This window comes from Acanthisitta chloris, unplaced genomic scaffold, assembly GCF_000695815.1.
Source record: "Acanthisitta chloris isolate BGI_N310 unplaced genomic scaffold, ASM69581v1 scaffold5633, whole genome shotgun sequence".
Classification (NCBI taxonomy): domain Eukaryota; kingdom Metazoa; phylum Chordata; class Aves; order Passeriformes; family Acanthisittidae; genus Acanthisitta; species Acanthisitta chloris.
Window position 1 is genome coordinate 18,326 of NW_008666435.1, and position 18,809 is coordinate 37,134.

Genomic DNA, 18,809 nt, shown 5'->3' on the forward strand with positions numbered 1-18,809 from the left:
AAAGTTGCTAAGAGGACTGGAGCATCTCCCCTATGAAGACAGGCTGAGGGAGTTGGGGCTGTTCAGCCTGGAGAAGAGAAGACTGAGTGGGGACTTCAGAGCAACTTTTCAATCTCTGAAGGGCCTACAAGGGAGTCGGAGAGGGACTCTGTGTTAGGAACTGCAATGACAGGACAAGGGGTAACGGGTTCAAACTGAAGAAGGGGAAGTTTATAGTAAAAAACCTTTTCCTAATAAGGGTGGTGAGACACTGGCACAGGTTGCCCGAGGACATGGTGGCTGCCCCGACCCTGGTGGTGTTCAAGGCTAGGCTGAATGAGGCCTTGAGCAACCTGATCTAATGAGGAGGTGTCCCTGCCCATAGCAGGAGGAGTTGGGACTACATGACCTGTAAGGTCCATTCCAACCTTTAAGTTCTATGATTCAAGATGTAAAGAACAAAGTTCACATGCAGAGCTCTGAAAAAGGATTTCACATCCTTTTCAGTCCAGAAGTGATGTCATGCTGTCAAAATTCAGAAGAATTCCAGCTGCAAGGATGAAAGCATGGGAGCATATCTGCCACTGCCACAGCAGAAAATCCACTCAAGTTAACTGAATGCAATACCAGCAGACCAAGTCTGTCAAGCTCTGCAGTAGATGGAAGCTTGAGCAGAAAGGTTTTAGCATAGGTTTTAATATGGATTCCACATATAATGCAAACACATCCACAGTTGCTCCCCAGTCTTTCCACACTTCATCTTAACTATCACAACTAATTTACAGGTAATACTAACCACAAAGTCACTTAAAATATTTTAGATCTAACAGTTGAATGCTATCATTAAATTCATGTATAGTCAATGCTATAAAACACAGGAGTCATCATCTTATATGTGCAGATTCAAATTATGCAAAACTGAAGTCCCATTACTTATCCTCAAATAAAGTTTGTCAGACAGCAGAGACTAGGGCAGCTTTTGGCTGGGTATACTATTAGTATATGAAGAGTGAAAGAGCAGGCCAGAATTAGCTAAAAATTTAATGGCTCTTTAATGAAGAGATTGCAAGAATTACATGCTGAAGTGAAATAGTCTTCACTCTACAGGCTTTCAATAGGTATGCATGCCTAGTTGTGGCATTTACAGCTAGCAAATATTATCCTAGCATAACTCATAGAAAAATGCCAAACTGCAGCAACAGCCTTCAATAACAGGGCAAAGTAATTTGTACAAAGACAGAAAGATAACTATCAAATAATCTTACAAAAAACAACACAAAGATGACCACTAATCCTTTACAATAAAGTACACAAAAGATTAAATAGCTGATGGTTAGAAGTATTTACAAATAACAGAAAAATGGAGAACCCAATTATGCCTTTGACCTTGAGATTTCACAGTCATTCTAATGACAGGACTGCTTTAAAGATAGATAAAACACAGCCAAATCACACAGACTAGAGTGATGTTAAACATTAGCAATGGGGAGTTAATTTCCTAGTTTTGTTACAATCAGCACAAAAGGGGAAATACACTTTTCAGGAATAATAACATGAAAGGGGCAAACTTCTGTTCTGAAAAAAGCATAAAACACTGACCCAAAACACTTTCATTAAAGAAAGGGGGTGAGAAAGGAGCAAGAGAACATACTCCAACCTCCTAAACATTACAAGTGCAAGGCAGAACTTCCACCCACTGAGTTACGTTGTGTAACTGAATTTTTTTAAAAGATGTGAAAAAGCACTCAAGTCAGCTGAAACGAAACTGCCACTTCTGCCAGGCAGGAACTGTTTATAGAACATTAGCCAAAGATAGTGCATATTTTTTGGTTTGTTTTTGAAACTTAAATTCCCATCTGACTAAGGTCCACATAATACTTAAACTTTCAAAATTCTAACATTTCAATGCTTTCTTCACAAAATAGTGGAACACAAACTCTGCAGCACTCTGATACATGTGTAAATTTGAACATACAACTAAACCACAACTAAACTACTCCTCAGCAAAAATAAATGTGTGTGTTAGTCAAGATTAATATGAACTGCAAATTTCCACAGCAGTAAAACTGGGGGGGTTCTATTTTAAATTCAACCACTGTACAACTTGTTTATAATTATTGGACAAGGTGCTATAGGTTCAAAGAATTAGCTAACCTTTCCAAGAGACACTAAGCAAATTCTTGCTCTTTACTTTCTTGTACTCCTTACAAAACTGTGATGCTAATACCAAGAAAGCATTTTCCTGATCATTACTACTGAAATATGTTCTAAAAACCTTACCTCAGCTATTTTTGGAGGAGAACTGGTAGCAGGAGCACTTTCTGGCTTCGGAATGCTATCAATGAGTTCCAAGATACTTTTCAGCTTCTGGTCTGATATTTGGATAGAAAGTAAAGGCAGCTGTCCAGACAGTTTGAACCTGTTTTGTAAATAAAGGCAAAACTTTCAAAGTTACAACAATCAATTTTAAAACTACTTCAAACTTCATGCTAACTTTCTTCTCAAAAACACACAAGTCTTGTTGGTTAGAAAATCACTCAACTAACCACTGCATATTTATATATATAAAAAAATATCTATATACATATATATACACACATATATGCACATATGTAACTTCTGTTGCACACAGGAAGAGCTACTCAAGCAGCTAATACCCAGTTGTTAACATATTGGTATTTCCATTTGATACAAAGTCTTGTGGATCAGGACTACAAACAGAACTAATAACCACTTCTGATTTGGCTACATTAAGCAGATTTTCCTCACAATGAAAACTTTTCCCCCCTCCTTATGCATTTAACTTACTTACTTATAATAAATCACGTAACTGAGCCTTTACACAGTATTTTACAGAAAACAAGGTGGAGACTTTTTTTGCATGTTTACAGGCTGAAACGTCAAGAAAAGCATACAAAAATGTTTCCCAGAAGTTAGGTATATTTAAACTGGCTCTAGAAGTAGTCTAGATATTTAACAAAAGACTAAATGACATCGCTATAAAGGATATAAAAGGATAAAACAGTAATCTTCAGAAATTAAAGCAGTAGAACATATTTTAAGCCTATTTGAATATGCTTTGGCCAAAGAGAAGTAGAATCACTTCAAACAAACTCCTAAAACCCAGCTGAGTTTGTCACAGGTGTGAGTACAACACAAATAAGAAGAAAACTAGTTCAAAGGACATTATTGTGCTTTTATTATGACTTCGAGTTAGAACAGATGAAGAGGTTTGTTCAACAGCTCAACTGTCTCCAGCAACAGGCAGCTGCAGAGCCTTAACATGACAGGTGTAAGGAACAAGACAAGCTATTTCCTCCCAGTTTTGATGTGCTTAATTTGCATCTCAATCTTCGAAGGTACATAAAATGTAAGACTGGAGAAGATGTGAGGCACGTAACATTTTCAATCATCCTCCACTAACTCTAAGACTATGAGAATAACTCAAAAAACAGTTCCTTATACTTGAGCAAGCCAAGCACAAAGTCAGACATAAAAACTGCATCCAGTTTTCTCCAACTTATGAATTGCTCCAGATCCATAAATTCTTACCGGATTAATTCTCAGCTACATTTGATTTTTATTCTTAATTCCAGTTCCTCCAGAGAGAAATTTAGCTTTTTTTTCTTATAATGGAGAGGGCTGGGGTAGATGTTTAGCTCCTGAACTAAAGGGACCTCTCCCTCTACTGCTCAAGTGCTCTAGCAATTGAGGACACTTAGCAATTCTCACTTCCACTGTACTTAAACCTCCCTACAAAAATGTATATTGTCAAGAGGTTTTTGACCAATGTTTCTATAACTGACAGCACAAGTACTTAGAAAGAGGGCACTTAGCAGATACTACACAGATAACTGCAAATAATGCCAGCTCTCTATGCTGCTCTTTGAACAAAAGCTTTTAAGGTTCAGAAAACATCTGGAAATGGAATATAATTACTCCCTGTGTGTAGAAACTGATGCATGGAGGAGCTAAGTGCTTCAACTGGCAAGGAAATCTGTGCAGAAAATTATTTCAAGTTCACTGTTGTATTTAGAGAGGGAAAAATGTTAGTGCCACTGCCAAAGTTGCAAGTAAGTACATTCCTTCACATTGGAATTTTTACTGTGTTTTTAATGAATGCTGTTATACAGCAGGATGCTCTTAATATTGCTATCCTAATACCAGCTTCATACACCTTCAAAAACCATATGACAGACACCCAGACACCTCCTTCAGAAGACGGGGAACCATATGATGGGATAAAACAATCACTAAAAAAAAAAAATCCCAAAAATATACACAGGCTAGAAAGCTACAGAATCATACTTGTGCTTCCAAATGTTAAGTGACAGAAACTCTAAGGAGCATCCTATTACCAGAAATTAAAGGCAGATATTCAGATACAACCAGAGTGAAAGTCCATTTTACAGATTAGGAAACACGATCAGATGAACATACAGGTTAACAGTGAAAGGCTCTTGATATAGTGGTCAACAACAAACTAAAATTACCTTAATTAGTATTCTCTTCAAGGCAGCAATATAGAAATGTGCCTTCTTAAACAAAGCCCGCACAAAGCCCTGGTAAATTCCTTACTGCTTTGAACCACAAAAAACACAAGGAATTCAACCGGATTCAATGGTCCTCCAAGGACATACAAACATCAAAGAAACAAAAAAATAAAGACACCAAACAGTCTGCATTTTAGATAACTAAATGTAAAACAGGTGCCCTCCAAGCAAAGGGATTCATTCGTAAAATTCTACTACAGTAAACAAAAAAATTCTGGTATTAGTTTTTGCTGGAGAATTAACACCTTTCCACTCACTCTTCTCATCAGAATTAGCTGCTCTACGCAAACAGTTCCAAATACTAATGAAAAAAGCTCTGGAAAAATATAATGCTGGACTTATGTGACAGCATACTTACAAGAATTGGAATATAAAGTAATTGCTACATGTATGCTAAAAATTCATTTATATATAACTGATGTAAGAAATACTGATGCATAATGCCCTGTTCAACTATAGTTACTAAAATTGACAGTTTAGGAGATTCCTAAAAAATCCATCAGTTAACTTTTATCATTTGTACACAATGTCAGCTAGAGATCACACGGGCCTAAATCACAGCATCATAAATATTGTAAACATCTGTACATAAACACACATCAACAGAACATTCTTAAAAACAACAATAGATGATGCAGTGGCAATAAAAGATTTGGCATACAAAGTCCTACTGATACTGATAGTTTGGGAGTCAAAGCTAGACACCAACAGAAAACAGAATATCTGTAGTTTTAATTGATTTGGGAGATGTAAAGAAAGGTCAAATTTCCATCATGAGATAAAAAGTTGCTCTACAAGCTGGAGAATTGTAATACTATCTGCAGAATACATCCTGGAAGCCTTTGGAGACTGAACCAGGTGCAAAACAAACATATTCAGCTCTTGTTGAGTCATGGTATCAACATCATAGATTTGAAATGGCTACTTGCTCTTGGTGCAGGTTAAAGTATTAGTTATGATTATTAACTCAGTGTGGCATATGTTTGTCTAACACAAAATGCTGTCCATGTCATTCCTAATGGTTTTAGACAGTGCAGAAAGAAGAGCACGTTCTTTCCAAGAAATACTACTATCTCCATGGAAGGATAATCTATCATTTCGAGACACAGGCAGAAGCTATTTACTGTTAAGTAAGTGGTTGTTCATTACAGAAGAATTTCCCACAATCCATCTAAACACATGAACTGCCAAAAGGAAAAGCACATCTGGTTGCCAAGACATTCAAAGAGGTAGTATTACAATACTGCAGCAGGTGTTCTCATTAAGAGCTGACACTCCTTAAGCCAGGTTATACTTGCATAACTTTGAGAGATGTCACTCATAAACCTACATTAAAATTACAGAAACAAATATCACTTCCTAACATAAGAAGACTGCTGTGACTTGCATTTCCCATATGTGACCTTCAACAAACAGAAAAAAAAGTAAGGAGGGAAAGCATCAAATGCTTTGTAAAGTCCATCAAAATCCATGATCTGGCCCCACAGATTTCCAGAAGGTGGCAGCATTACACCATGCGATCACCGATCATTATTATTAGCAATATTCCTTTTCTGCTGATTAAGTACAGTTTCCATAAACAACAGACTTTGCTACATAAGCCTACGTGCAAACTCAATGCATTAAGAGCTGTTTCCCTGAGAAGTGATCCCTAGCAGCTAAACGAACAAGAGGAATAACCTAAGTCAAAGAGAGGGAATATTACAGCACATTACTTTTCAGAGTATTTTTTGATGTTTATAAAAGAGACTTTCTAAGCTCTTTAGTTCCTCAGTATTTTCAATGTGAACTGAATGTAGCTATTAGAAAGACCCAAACAGAACAGGTAATAATGTATTTAATGAAAATTTTTACATTACACATACTACTTCTATAATAATGTAACATTCTATTGCCTTTTCAATACCTGCAAACTTCTTGGATTTATTCTCTATTTTTCTAGTAGAAGTATTTTACTTGCAAGATTCACACATGGCCAGTGTAAAACAGCATAGGTAAAATTAGATCCTTTTCTTTTTTCCCCCCTAAAAAAAGCCATTTACCATAAAATTTCAAATTGTAAAAAACACATACTTGGGCATTCTTGCATCTGTAACAACCATAGCCCTGCTAAATTCCACGTTTACATCCAAGGGCTGCAAGACACATAGAGATGAGTCTTTCAGCTTCCGAGCTTCTTGCCAGTTCTCATCTAGAAGTGGAAAGAATACCTACAGTTTAGACACTGAGAAAGATTTCTTCTCATTAAACATATTGCAGAATTAAAGCATCTGATGTTAGTATGTATTGCTAAACATTCAGATGACAGGATCACTTCTACAGCTCTATCAACAGATGTCTATTATACAAGACATGCACTTCAGATATAGAAGATGACCGAATAATTTCTCCAGTTGATATCTAAACAGCAACCCCTCTCCATGCTGCAGATTTCTAAGGGCTCAATTCTTAACATGCATGGTACTGGGAGTTTAGGCTCTGAATCCTCCCCTGGAACCAGAGGATGACATATTAAATGCTTAAAGAGTTCTCTGATTATGATTGCCAGTTCCCAAACTATTAGAGTTTCCTTCCATACCTTAATGAAGTAAATTGATTCTGATCTTTTCTTTACCCTTACAAAATGGCCAAACCTATAACTACTTGTGGAGTCTGCTCTAAATTTAGATGGTAGGAAAGAAAAGGCACAAAGGAAAATACCATAAACAAATTCACTACAGTCTTACATTTATTAGACAACGAATCAAATGAGATGTCTTAAAAAATAAGGGATTTTACAGTACATTTGCTTATTTAGCAAAAGCTAGGAGAAGAATCAAAGTCCTAAAGGTATGTTTTGGAATTTCATATGTGCTCATATGAATGGAATGTGCTCATAGTACTGAGCTTAGAACATGAGTTTTAAGATACATGTTCCAAAGATTCTTCACAGCTCCAGTTAAAAATATCATATGCACAACAACAACCACAACATATTTACTCTTACAATGAAAGATCACTTTCATGAATGCTTACCATGTTTGCTGTACAGTAACTGTATACTGCTGAGCTGGACATCAAAACTGTCATAAGCTCTTGACATTATATCTTCAATAGTGCTTTGTCCCACTTTGAGTTTCGATAAATCAGAACGACTTTTGCTTGTCATCTTAAAACAGTCACAAAAAAAACCAAACCATCAATCGATTTCAAAAATACTAGGTCTACAAGCACCTGTTCCTACCATGACAACAGATTAAATCTAAGTCCTAACTATAAGGGCATAGAGTCTTGTAACTGTCAGAGCATAGGAGAGATCTAAAATTAGTAGCCTGCATCAAAATTAAAAAGTGAAAGTATAAAACTCCATTTCTTCTTCAAGGAAAGAAACAAAAGAAAAAATTAACACATGAAGCTTTCTACAATTATATACAAGTAAGACACTGAGGTGCTGGATTGTGTCCAGAGAAGGACAATAGATCTGAGGAAGGGTCTGGAGAACAAGTCCTACGAGGAATGCCTGAGGGAGCTGAGGGTGTTTAGCCTGGAGAGAAGGAAGCTGAAGGGGGGGACCACAACACTACCTGGAAGGATGGTGTAGCCAGGTGGGAAATGGGTCTCTTCACCCAAATAACAAGCAATTAAACATAAGTTAACAGCTTCAAGTTGTGCCAGAGGAGGTTTAGATTGGATACTAGGAAAAATTTCTTCATTGATCCTGGAGGAATTTTAAAAGCCGTGTAGATGTGGCACATAGGGACATGGATTAGTAGTAGACATGGCAGTGTTAGGTTAACAGTTGGACTCAAGGATCTGAAAGGTCTTCTTCAATCTATGTGATTCTATAACTCTGTGATCAGTGCAGGCTTGTGCTGGTGGAATTGAGAGTCACCCTACAGAGCAGGATCAGGGGTACTGGTGGATGAAAAGCTCAACACAACTCAGCAGTGTGTGCTTACAGCCCATAAAACCAACCATATCCTGCACTCCATCAAAATAAGTGTGTCCAGCAAGTTGAGGGTGGTGATTCTCCCCCTCTGTTCTGCTCTCATGGTACCACACCTGGAGTACTGCAACCTGATGGAGCAGGTCCAGAGAAGGGTCACAAAAACGATCAGAGGGACAGAACACCTATCCTCTGAAAAAGGTCTGAGGCAGTTGAAGTTGTTCAGCTTGAAAAAGAGAAGGCTCTGAGGAGACATTAACAGCAGTCTTTCAGTACTTAAAGTGGGCTTACAAGAAAGACGGGGACAGATTGTTTGGCACGACCTGTTGTGACACGAGAAGGACTAAATGTTTTTAAACTAAAAGAGGGTACATTTAGACTAACTATAAGGAAGTTCTTAGAATGAGGGCAGTGAGACACATGCACAGGCTGTCAAGAGGCAGTGGATGCCCCATCAGCTGAGAGCACTCAAGGTCAGCTGAGAGCATTCAAGGTCATGGATGGGGATTGGAGCAACCTAATCTAGTTGAGATGTCCCTGCTCATTGCAAGGGGGTTGGACTACATGACCTTTAAAGGTCCTTTCCATTCTATATCATTCTATAATTCTGAGCAGTTACAAAGTCAGACCGTGGAAAAGGCAGAAAACTTAACTCTCTTTAACAATATTTCCAGATTTGAAAAAAATCTTATTAAAATAGCAGGTAAGGCAATGTAAACAGCTAAGTAAGTGGCAGATAGTACAAATTAAAACAAAATTAAACTGTCTGTATACATGTACCATCATTTATAATGAAAGAACACAAGCTCACTGATAAGTAAGAAGACTGCTAGTAATATGGAGAAAGTCGCTTCTATGGCTTTATAGTGCTAAATTATAATTTTAATTTAACTATTACCTTTTTCACTTTTCCCTTGCAAGAAGAATCTCAAACATATCTCCAACTATATCCAGATTATTTTATAAATTGCCAATAGATTTACCTTTTTCATTTTAAACTCAATGGCCAAAACGTTGTTAATAATAAGAATAATACCATTTAATCATATACGTTAGTTCACTACCCTATATTTTAAGGCAAAAAAAAGTTAGACATTTTCCACGTAAGAGTTCAAACATCAACAGTAGTTCATGCCAGGTGAGGATTGTTTTCTAACAATTTCTTTGGGTAGAAAGAAACTCCTGAGAAGAGTTCAGTGATTTGTGCCTTGATTGGAAAGCAGTTTAAAATAAGTATCTAACACACAAACTACAAGAGGTATTTTTACTTAATCTGTACCTTAAAACACAAATTAAGAAACTGGAGCCCATGTAAGAACTGAACTATCATTTTCAGGAAGTTTCTGCATTAGGTAAATACATACTTTAAGACTACCAAGATCCAGAACCAGTAGATTTGACTTATGGTCATAGAACCCATTTTGTGGAACGATGATATATGAAGCCATGAGGTTAATTTTGAGGTCCAGAACTTTCTGGGTTTCAATAACATACAGCAAACCTGAAAAACAGTGTAATTAGTAAACATAAACAAAGTAACCCGTAGAAGAGCTATAGCATTAAAAAAGGCATAAAAAGAAATTCAGGTCTAACTCTAAATGAACTGAGAGTGCTAGATCACTAAGTTTAACTGCAGGTACAGATGCTTTTCAGATATCTTCAGAACCAATAATTATAGGTGGTCCTTGATGAAGCACCAAGTAGATGAAATCATAATACCAAACAAAGCTTACAGACAGCAACACAACACATGCAAACACAAAAAAAGTTTCATACTGAGCAGAGATGCAGTGAGAAGAAGTGGAATGTGAACTGCCACTTTGCAATTACCGAGCTAACCCACTGTGCTCTGCAGGTTCAGAAATCTAATTGTTCTAGGAATTCTTTTTGGGAGTATCCAACTGCAGTGGTCAAACTGCTGCGTCCGAGACAGAAATCTACACTGACTCTGCTGGTAAGCATTTCCATCCTGAGCCACTGAAAATCAGCCAATATATTATCTTACAAAAATTATGTTTAAAAATCATGCAATTAGTTGAGAAATTCAGACTGTCAGAACATTTGAGATCAAATTCTGCTTTTCTGATTATCTGAGGAGGAATGAATGGCCTTGCTTTGGGTTAGCACTGAAAATTGCCTTAGGATGCAGCCACAACCCATTAAATATTTACAATGTGCAACAAGACGATGATCACAGAAGTAGAGATAATAAATTATGAAAATGACAACACGATACTCAGCAGATCCACTGCTAAGAAAGCAATTAAAACTGTTACATGATCAAAGGTTGCCCTGCCACAGGAGAGCTAAGCTAAGTTAATGAAGAACTGGATGGCAACCACATTTCAGGATTTGCAAGGTAAAACAACTTGGATTAGTAAAAATATTAAGATTTTTTTCAGTTCTCACTGCCTAGCTATATTTGAGTGATGTAGAAAGTTCAAGCAGATACTTTCTTTTTCCCTTTGTTTGGGAAGAGAATATAGTGGAGTCCATAAATTGACCTCTAATATACCAAGCTTTTGTAACACCTTTTAGCATGGAAAATGTTAACTATTTCGGTGCAGCAAATCCCTTCAGTTCTGTAGTTCACAGTTACCCTATTTTTCCAGCTATCTTCTACTACTTCAAAGAAAAGTGTTAAGAATGAATTTCTGAGGAGTTCAAGTCTAAACATGTTAATTATGTTGATATCTTCCCATTTGTCTTATTCCACCTTTGAGATTAGCACAGTCCCCTGCAACAGAATATTCTGCAAATCACATCATCTTCCCCTGGCAATTTTGTAAGTCTGACAAGGTTTTACAAGCAATATACCAAGTCTTTTTAGACATTCCCATCAAACTTCTAATTTGTGACTGGAACAAGCTTTTAGATTACTACGGCCAAGTCAGCGGTACTGTGAAGATATGAATGGTACTGGGTACACCTCTAAAGTAATGCTATGCTTAAACTGTAATAAACACAGAGCATGATTTCCTATTTCCACAATAAAATTAATCATGATCGACACCTGTGTATTTGGTGGTAATGAGCAGAGAACCACACACACTGAATCTAAGCAAATTCATCTCAAGAATGAACTGTGGCGTCACTATATTCAGTATGGCTGGAGAAGTTTCTGATAGAAAAGATCAGCAAGTTGATCCACATAATGGCCATTAGTCCCTAAATAAACAGTTCAAAGAACTATTAATGAATAAAAATACAATCGATGCCTGATTTCTGTCCTGATAGTAGCTTGATAACAGCAATCAATTCAACATCATGTTTTGAGTTTTCTGTGAATTCTTTATCATTTGAGTATTCAGATTTATTTAAATGTACAATTTAAATATGAATAGGCTACAAACTTAGATTATGTTTGAAAAAAAACATCCGCTGCTTGTTTTTTCTTCTTTTAAACTGAAATATGAAACATCCCCTTAGCGTCCTCTCCCATCCAGAGAGACAGAACCCTGTGCTGGACACACCTCTGAGAAATCCTCAGACATCCTTACTGGAACAGGTTAATTCCACAAATCTCAGTGTTAGTCTACTAAGTATTCACCATTTTCATTCATGTGTTAAAATAAGAGATGTCTAGAGATAAACAGCTAGGATGAGATGAAAGCTAGATGGACGGCTTTAATGCTGAGTAACTGGAAGACACAGGAATATGGTTTGCATGATCTGATCTGAGTCAATCCAAATCAAAATCAATCCTCATCAAGGAATAAAGAAAGTGGAAAACACCTATACAAAGGCAGATCGTGTCCTGAAAAGCAAGAATTCTGAAAAGGATTTAGGGGTTACTTCAGAGGACAAGTATCTCAGTATCAGTTTTGAAGGAGTATGAAATAATTAAGGCCACTTAGACAATCCGATGGAACAAAACAGACAAGTAGGAAGCAGCAAACAGTTTTTAACTCTGTACGGAGAACAAATACTAAAATGTTATGTATAGCTGCGGAGAATATTTTATGAAGAAGCAGCAGAAGCTGAAAAAGATACATACATAAAATTATCCAATACCTATAATTAATGCATTGCAGTGAGATTGAATATTCAACTTGTTTTGGTGTTGTGTTAGAGAGCTATGACTTGGATGCATGCATCTCCATAGGAAAATACACAATGTTTTAATACACCTAGAATCTAAACTCTGAGTGTCCAACCAGAAGAGCAAGCAGCACTTGCCTGTTGACGTTCTTTCACGGAACTCCTCAAGCTTCATCAGAGTTGCTGATGTCAATTGCTCTAAATGCACATCTTTAGGAGGCCTGAAGAAATCCACCAAGCTATTTACTGTCATCTGTTAAAATAATACAAAAACATAACATGGTAAATTTACTGTTAAGTAAGATTTTTCAAGATGTATACCTCATTCAAATATTTACTTACTGCATCGTACACTATTTCCAGTGGCTGGGATTCTATTCTAAGTCTCTGATCTGCTTTCTCATCCAAAGGGTTAGTCTCAAACATTATGCTTAAAAGTGAGGTACTCTTGTCCGAGTAGACCGTTCGAGAAGACAGGAGACAGGGTGTACATTTGTCTCGGGACATGCCTGTAACCTCAAGGGAGGTAATTTTTGTTTCGAATCTGTAAAGCAAGGTAAACAGCATGTTCAGACATAAGATCCATGCAGCCAGGTACAATTAGATGGTTAGAGTACAAGGAATGAGCTGTTAAAAAAAAAAGTCAAAACCAACACACAAACCAGTAAAACACATCTCTGAATAGCGTACAAATTGAAAGAGGGGAAATTTAGGTTAGATGTTAGGAAAAAGGGTTTTCCTGTGAGGGTGGTGAGACACTGGCCTAGGTTGCCCAGGGAGGCTGTGGCTGCCCCAACCTTGGCAGTGTTCACAGCCAGGTTGGATGAGCCTTGAGCAACCTGCTCTGGTGGGAGGTGTCCCTGCCCAGGGCAGGGGTTGGGGCTGGATGATCTGTAAGGTTCATTCCAACCCCTAATATTCTATGATTCTATGATCTCTACCCTACCTTAAATATAAAGAGCTTACTCTAAGGATATAACATTTATATCCATTTCATTGTCTTTTCTATCAGCCACCCCTAACTAAACAAGAAAGGAGGTCTAAATTATTCCCCTCATAACTTTTCATTCAGACAGGTGTCAGGGCAGGGAAGAGACACATGAATGGGAATTCTGCAGTATGTGCTCAGGAATCAGATGGTATAGTTGATACTGGGAAACAGACATACAGCAGAGAGGAAAGGGTTTCAGTGCAGAGAAATAAAAGGAACAAAGATAAATAGTCTCATTACTCTGAGGATGTACTTTTTAAGTTTGGATTTTTTCCAATACTCTGTCCACCTCTTCAGCAGCTCAGTTTAAGATCTTTATCTCCCAACACTCAAAAGAAAAATATTTCACTGTAAAAATGTAGGGTTTTCTTCCCTTTTTCTTAGTATGACAGCATTATTAGGGCCATTTAGATGCAAAGGGGTATAAACTGAAGCTGCAAGATAAACTTCAGAAAAATTACACAAAAAACTTGTCAAGATCAATAGTATCTTACTATAATACATAGATTATAGTGGTATGCCTCAAAACAGTGGGGACAAGGTTCAAAACAGGAAGGTTACACTCCCCCAGAGCTTTTAAAGTCATTACATTTAAATGAAGTTAAAATATTTCAGTAGGTGCTTTTCATCATCTACTGTAAGAGAACAAAACAAAGCAAAAATCATCAGTTACAGCTTTCTTCCACAAATCTAAAAGTGAACTGAGAACTCAGTAACTTCTCAGCTTTGCTGAGCCACTTCTCAGCCATGCTGAAATTCAGATTAGATGTTAGGAAAATTTTTTTCACTAATAAGGTGGTCAGGCACTAGAATAGGTTACTCAGGGAGGTGGTGGAGTCACCATCCCTGGAAGTATTTAAGAGGCTCTGGAACTGGTGCTGGAGGGTATGGTTTAGAGTTTAGTGGTTACAGCAGAGTGGCAGATAATGGGTGATGATTCTCTGATTCTACAAAATGCCTGCACACAAGTGGTTGAGAGACTACCTTGCTCAGATTAAGTTTCAAAAGGAGTAACAGTCACTTTTCAAAGCAAGTAACAAGTTAGCAACTGTGTTGCTTGCACTTAACAATAACAAACTGAAAAAAAAAAAAGGAGAAACTCTGTATCGACACAAAAAGTGCTGAAGATGCAGAGAACTCAATCATGGAAACAGTATCCATGACCCATCCATCAGTTGCAGGATGATTTCACTCCTAAATTGCACATGAAAGGACAGTGAAAAACGGAACATAAAGACCATAACAGAGTCTTAAAATGCCTATTAGTCAACACCAGCATTTCATGAGCAGGAAAAACAGTTTGACAGAGAAAGTTCACCTTATTGCCTGTGCACCTGGTCGTTGGGTAAATACTGTACTCAGGCCAGTTAATGCAAATTCTACCAGCTCAGGAGTTTGCTTGTTTTCTCTTATTGATATATGCATGCTTAATAGCTTCACAGAGAACTTCATGGCTTCATACTAGATAGGCAGGAAAAACAACAACATTGGATTATAAAATATGTTAATATACATTTTCATAGTTTATGATGAGATGAAACCTACAAATAACAGTTCAAAACTATTTTTCTCACACTATTAATAGCTTGTATCACAGCTGGCGTAAAAGTCATTCCCATATAGTTAATACAAAGAGGCAGGGCTAGTGTAAGAGTAGACCATCCTTACAAACATGTATCTGTGAGGTCGCTACACTTTTGTGACAAAGACCCTCTGATGTAGAGCTGCAGAGTAGTCCATTGTTTTGTCCTTGGTAGTTCAGACAAAGATGACCACATCACATCATGTGAGACTTTCTGAACAGTTCAAAATGCTGCTCATCCCCATTACAGTGCTTCAATCATCTCTTTCCTTATATAACCACCTATTCTAACTCATCTCCTATCACTCATGTTTTAGATTCCAGTGAATCCCTTTAGTGCATTTTCTTTAAAATCTTCTGAATATTTTAAGACAATATATGAAGCTCTTAAATACTTAAAACATGGACACACTATATATGTGATTTTATTCCAGCTATAGAAAGAAAACTTTACTTCTGAACTTATTCAGAAAATCCAAAGTAAGCTTATAACCACTATCCTGAGACTACAGCTAAGGATGCTCTGTTCTGCACAAAGCCAGATGCAGTAACTTAACTAGAAAGCATTCAAATATAGAGACAGAGCTTCAAGTAATTGTAAGTGATTTCCTATCACCTTTAGATTTTTATTAGCTGATAAAGCTCCTAAATGTTTGGTATCCTAGTCAGTTAGGACTTACTGATTTTGGAAGGGTTGGATCCACAGCTGTTTCACTATATCCAATTGCTGCATAAAGCTTAGCCTTCTCTTCATTTGTCATCAGCTCCTCAAGACCTGTCACATTGCAGGAGGTTAGTTAAACTCAATATAGTTATCTGAAAAATGCAAACACTATTACACACTTTTCAGTGCAGTAGATACTGTTAACATTGTCCTGAATTAGTAAAAGCAAACACCCTGAGGTTCAAAGCACAGTCTCATGTATTCTGAAGTATGATTTCAAATGCTGTTTCACTTTTATTCTGACCTATTTTATTTCCTAGCTTGCTAACAACAGAAACAACCATTTTGATTTACTTTCCATGATCCATAACCTTTACTAGATGCCCTGTACATAAGTGAATCATTACACACTGCAAGAAATTGACAAATTTTAAAATTAATGGAAGTAAAATGGTTTGCATTCCATTAACTTCTACTGTTTTCTAGCACTTTGTTCAACTCTTCATACACAGTACACTGCAAAAACTGGGGCAGGAGAAACCACATATTGGAGACAGTTCAGAAAGAACTATGGAAGGGATTGCACAATACCTCTGTTACATGCAATTAACAACCTCATGTAATGAAGAAATTAAAACGGAAGTATGAAAAGGTGAACAGCAATAATCTGATAACAAACACTGAGTTCTACTCCTAGGGACCTATTCTTCTAATAAATAATTACTAATAATAGAGAAAAAGCCAAATAAATGATCATACTTGAACCCTTTACTTCTTGCTTTTGTTCATCCTTCTTTTCACCTGACCAGCTCCATATCCAGCTAAACCAGCCACCAGAATTTTCATCATCTTGTTTTACTCCTGGTCTGTAGATTTTTAATCCAGCTTTAGTTGCCTTAAATTTAAAAGATACTCAGGTAAGTAACTTTCTTCCTGCTTCTTCATTTTCTTACGAAAAATATAGACCCAAGGCAGTCCTAACACAGCAAAACATCATTAGACAATACTAAAAAGGCAGTGTTATTTTTTAGCATTCCTTGTAGTAACTTTTTACAGCTCACAGTGCATCAGACCAATTCCATTTTGCATAAAAACAAACACCTTTATGAACAAAGAGAGTACGTAAAAGGTCAATAAGTGTTTCTGACATAGCAGATTTTCCCCTCTAGCTTCCACCACTGAAAAAAATCCAGAGTATTACATCGTGCTTTAACATTACAACAATGACTTTTTAAAGAATCATTTAAAATATATATATGTAAGCAATTAAAGAGCAGGCACAGACCAAATTTTAAATTAGCCCTGTATTTTTCATTTCAAGATATATGTCCAAAGCAATTAAAAGAAAACAATTACTCTTGTAATACAGTATTTACTGTAAGGAAAACAGAAGACTATTCCTGGCTCTAATACAAATAGCTGTAACAGTAAGGAAGCCTTCCCTTCTCTCACATTACTTCCACAACTAGGCAATGCCTTGTCTGATATCAATGATGATAGGAATCCTTTCTCAGCATTCCAAAAAACCCAAGATCTGTGCAGCACAATTATGGAAAACAGCTGGCTATAAATCAGAACGTTTTAGAGACATGTCACATCCATACACATACAGGCCAACAGAAGGCAGGACTCATCACAAAACCCTAAAGGCTTCTGAATTGACACTATTGATTCACCTCAGAAAGATGATGCAGAATGTCAGCTAAACAACACAAAGCCTCAAAAAGTCTGATCAAAGTCCTCAAAACTCCTCTTTATAAAGGATGCCAAGTCATCAAGCAGGTATTACAGAGTGAACAGTCCAAGGAAAAAAATGGACAGAGCCATACATAAAAGGGCTGTTAAACCTGTGAAATTACATGTTTCTGGGACACAAGGGGTTGGGTGTTGTTGAAGGACAACTGCCATAAAGAATGGAAACTGGTGCTTAAAAGCAATGACTCCTAACATGCCTGAGGCAGCAGCAGGCACTGGAGTCCAGGGCAAGACTACAGACACAAGGCAGAGAAACTAGATTGAAAGCAGAAAATTTCTCAAGCTATCTGATACAGACTTGATGTTTGGCTCACTAAAGCTCCTGTTTGGTACTTAGGGCACTGGTGATAAAGAACAAAAAGTGGCCTGAGGTTTGGAATATAAAGTTCTTGCAACGAAGTTGCCACAAAATCAGATAGCACTCATTTTATGTATGTGAATCACAAATGGGATTTCTGGGGAGCTTGATTTCAAGGTCTAGATAAAAGTAAGCCCTTGAAATTCAACTCTTAGGTATGTTTTTTAAAAACAGAAAAGCTTTGCTAACAGATGGATAATTTATCTGTCTTTACTCAGCCCATATCTAAAGGGTGCTCCCCTAAATACCTAGCAGACTTTAGGCTGTCAGGATACCATGCTAGTAGTAAATTTGCCTCTTATAAGTCCTTTAAATCCTTTTTCAGAGGCATCACCTGATAACAATAAGACAGATGAGTTCTGACAGATAGAGAGAGAACACAGCTCAGAATCACTGTGACCTCATTTTCAATACTCTGAATTCAGAGAATCAGCTAACAGATCTTTCAAGATGTTCTTCTAACACTTTTCAAATGCAAGGCTTACAGCCCAAACAAATAAAAATTCATTTGCTAGCAACCTACTTCTAAGCATTACAGAAACCTATCTTCAAACTCAGGATCTGAAAGCAGTCAGCAGTGCAATATGACATAACTTTTGTAAGCAGCATAGTCACACTGAGCAAAAGATAAAACTAGATAGGAAACACTTTAAGATCTCCCTCGCCTTGCAAAAATGTGGAGAAAAACACAGAAGAAAGAGAAACTATACAGTACATGATAAAAATATTCCGAAATCAAATAAGAACTAAATCAAAACAAAAAAACCTCCTTGTGAAAAACACTGCAGTTCAGCCAAACAGCCGAAGTGGCGGGTCATGAATGTGCCTTCTGGTTCTGTAAAAGTCTAGATAATGGTGGCACAAGCATACAAACTTGTACACACAGAACTGGAAAGAAGAATATCACATTTATGGATTCCTCCTTAGAGTTTTGGGTTAGAAGCACAGTATCTATTACTGC

General features: G+C 37.0%; 1 protein-coding gene across 1 annotated transcript in view; it reads right to left on the reverse strand.

The window, feature by feature from the left end:
- The window catches only part of LOC103799754 (vacuolar protein sorting-associated protein 13A-like), a gene marked incomplete at its 5' end in the record, with an annotated part of 44,639 nt that overhangs the window by 16,806 nt on the left and 9,024 nt on the right, over positions 1-18,809 (reverse strand). Inside the window, 9 exons of the mRNA XM_009072102.1 lie at positions 2,260-2,398; positions 6,606-6,723; positions 7,548-7,680; positions 9,822-9,958; positions 12,637-12,751; positions 12,841-13,042; positions 14,808-14,950; positions 15,752-15,846; positions 16,495-16,630. Of these exons, the coding sequence (XP_009070350.1) occupies positions 2,260-2,398; positions 6,606-6,723; positions 7,548-7,680; positions 9,822-9,958; positions 12,637-12,751; positions 12,841-13,042; positions 14,808-14,950; positions 15,752-15,846; positions 16,495-16,630 (1,218 nt within the window). The remainder of the gene's footprint in view (positions 1-2,259; positions 2,399-6,605; positions 6,724-7,547; positions 7,681-9,821; positions 9,959-12,636; positions 12,752-12,840; positions 13,043-14,807; positions 14,951-15,751; positions 15,847-16,494; positions 16,631-18,809) is intronic.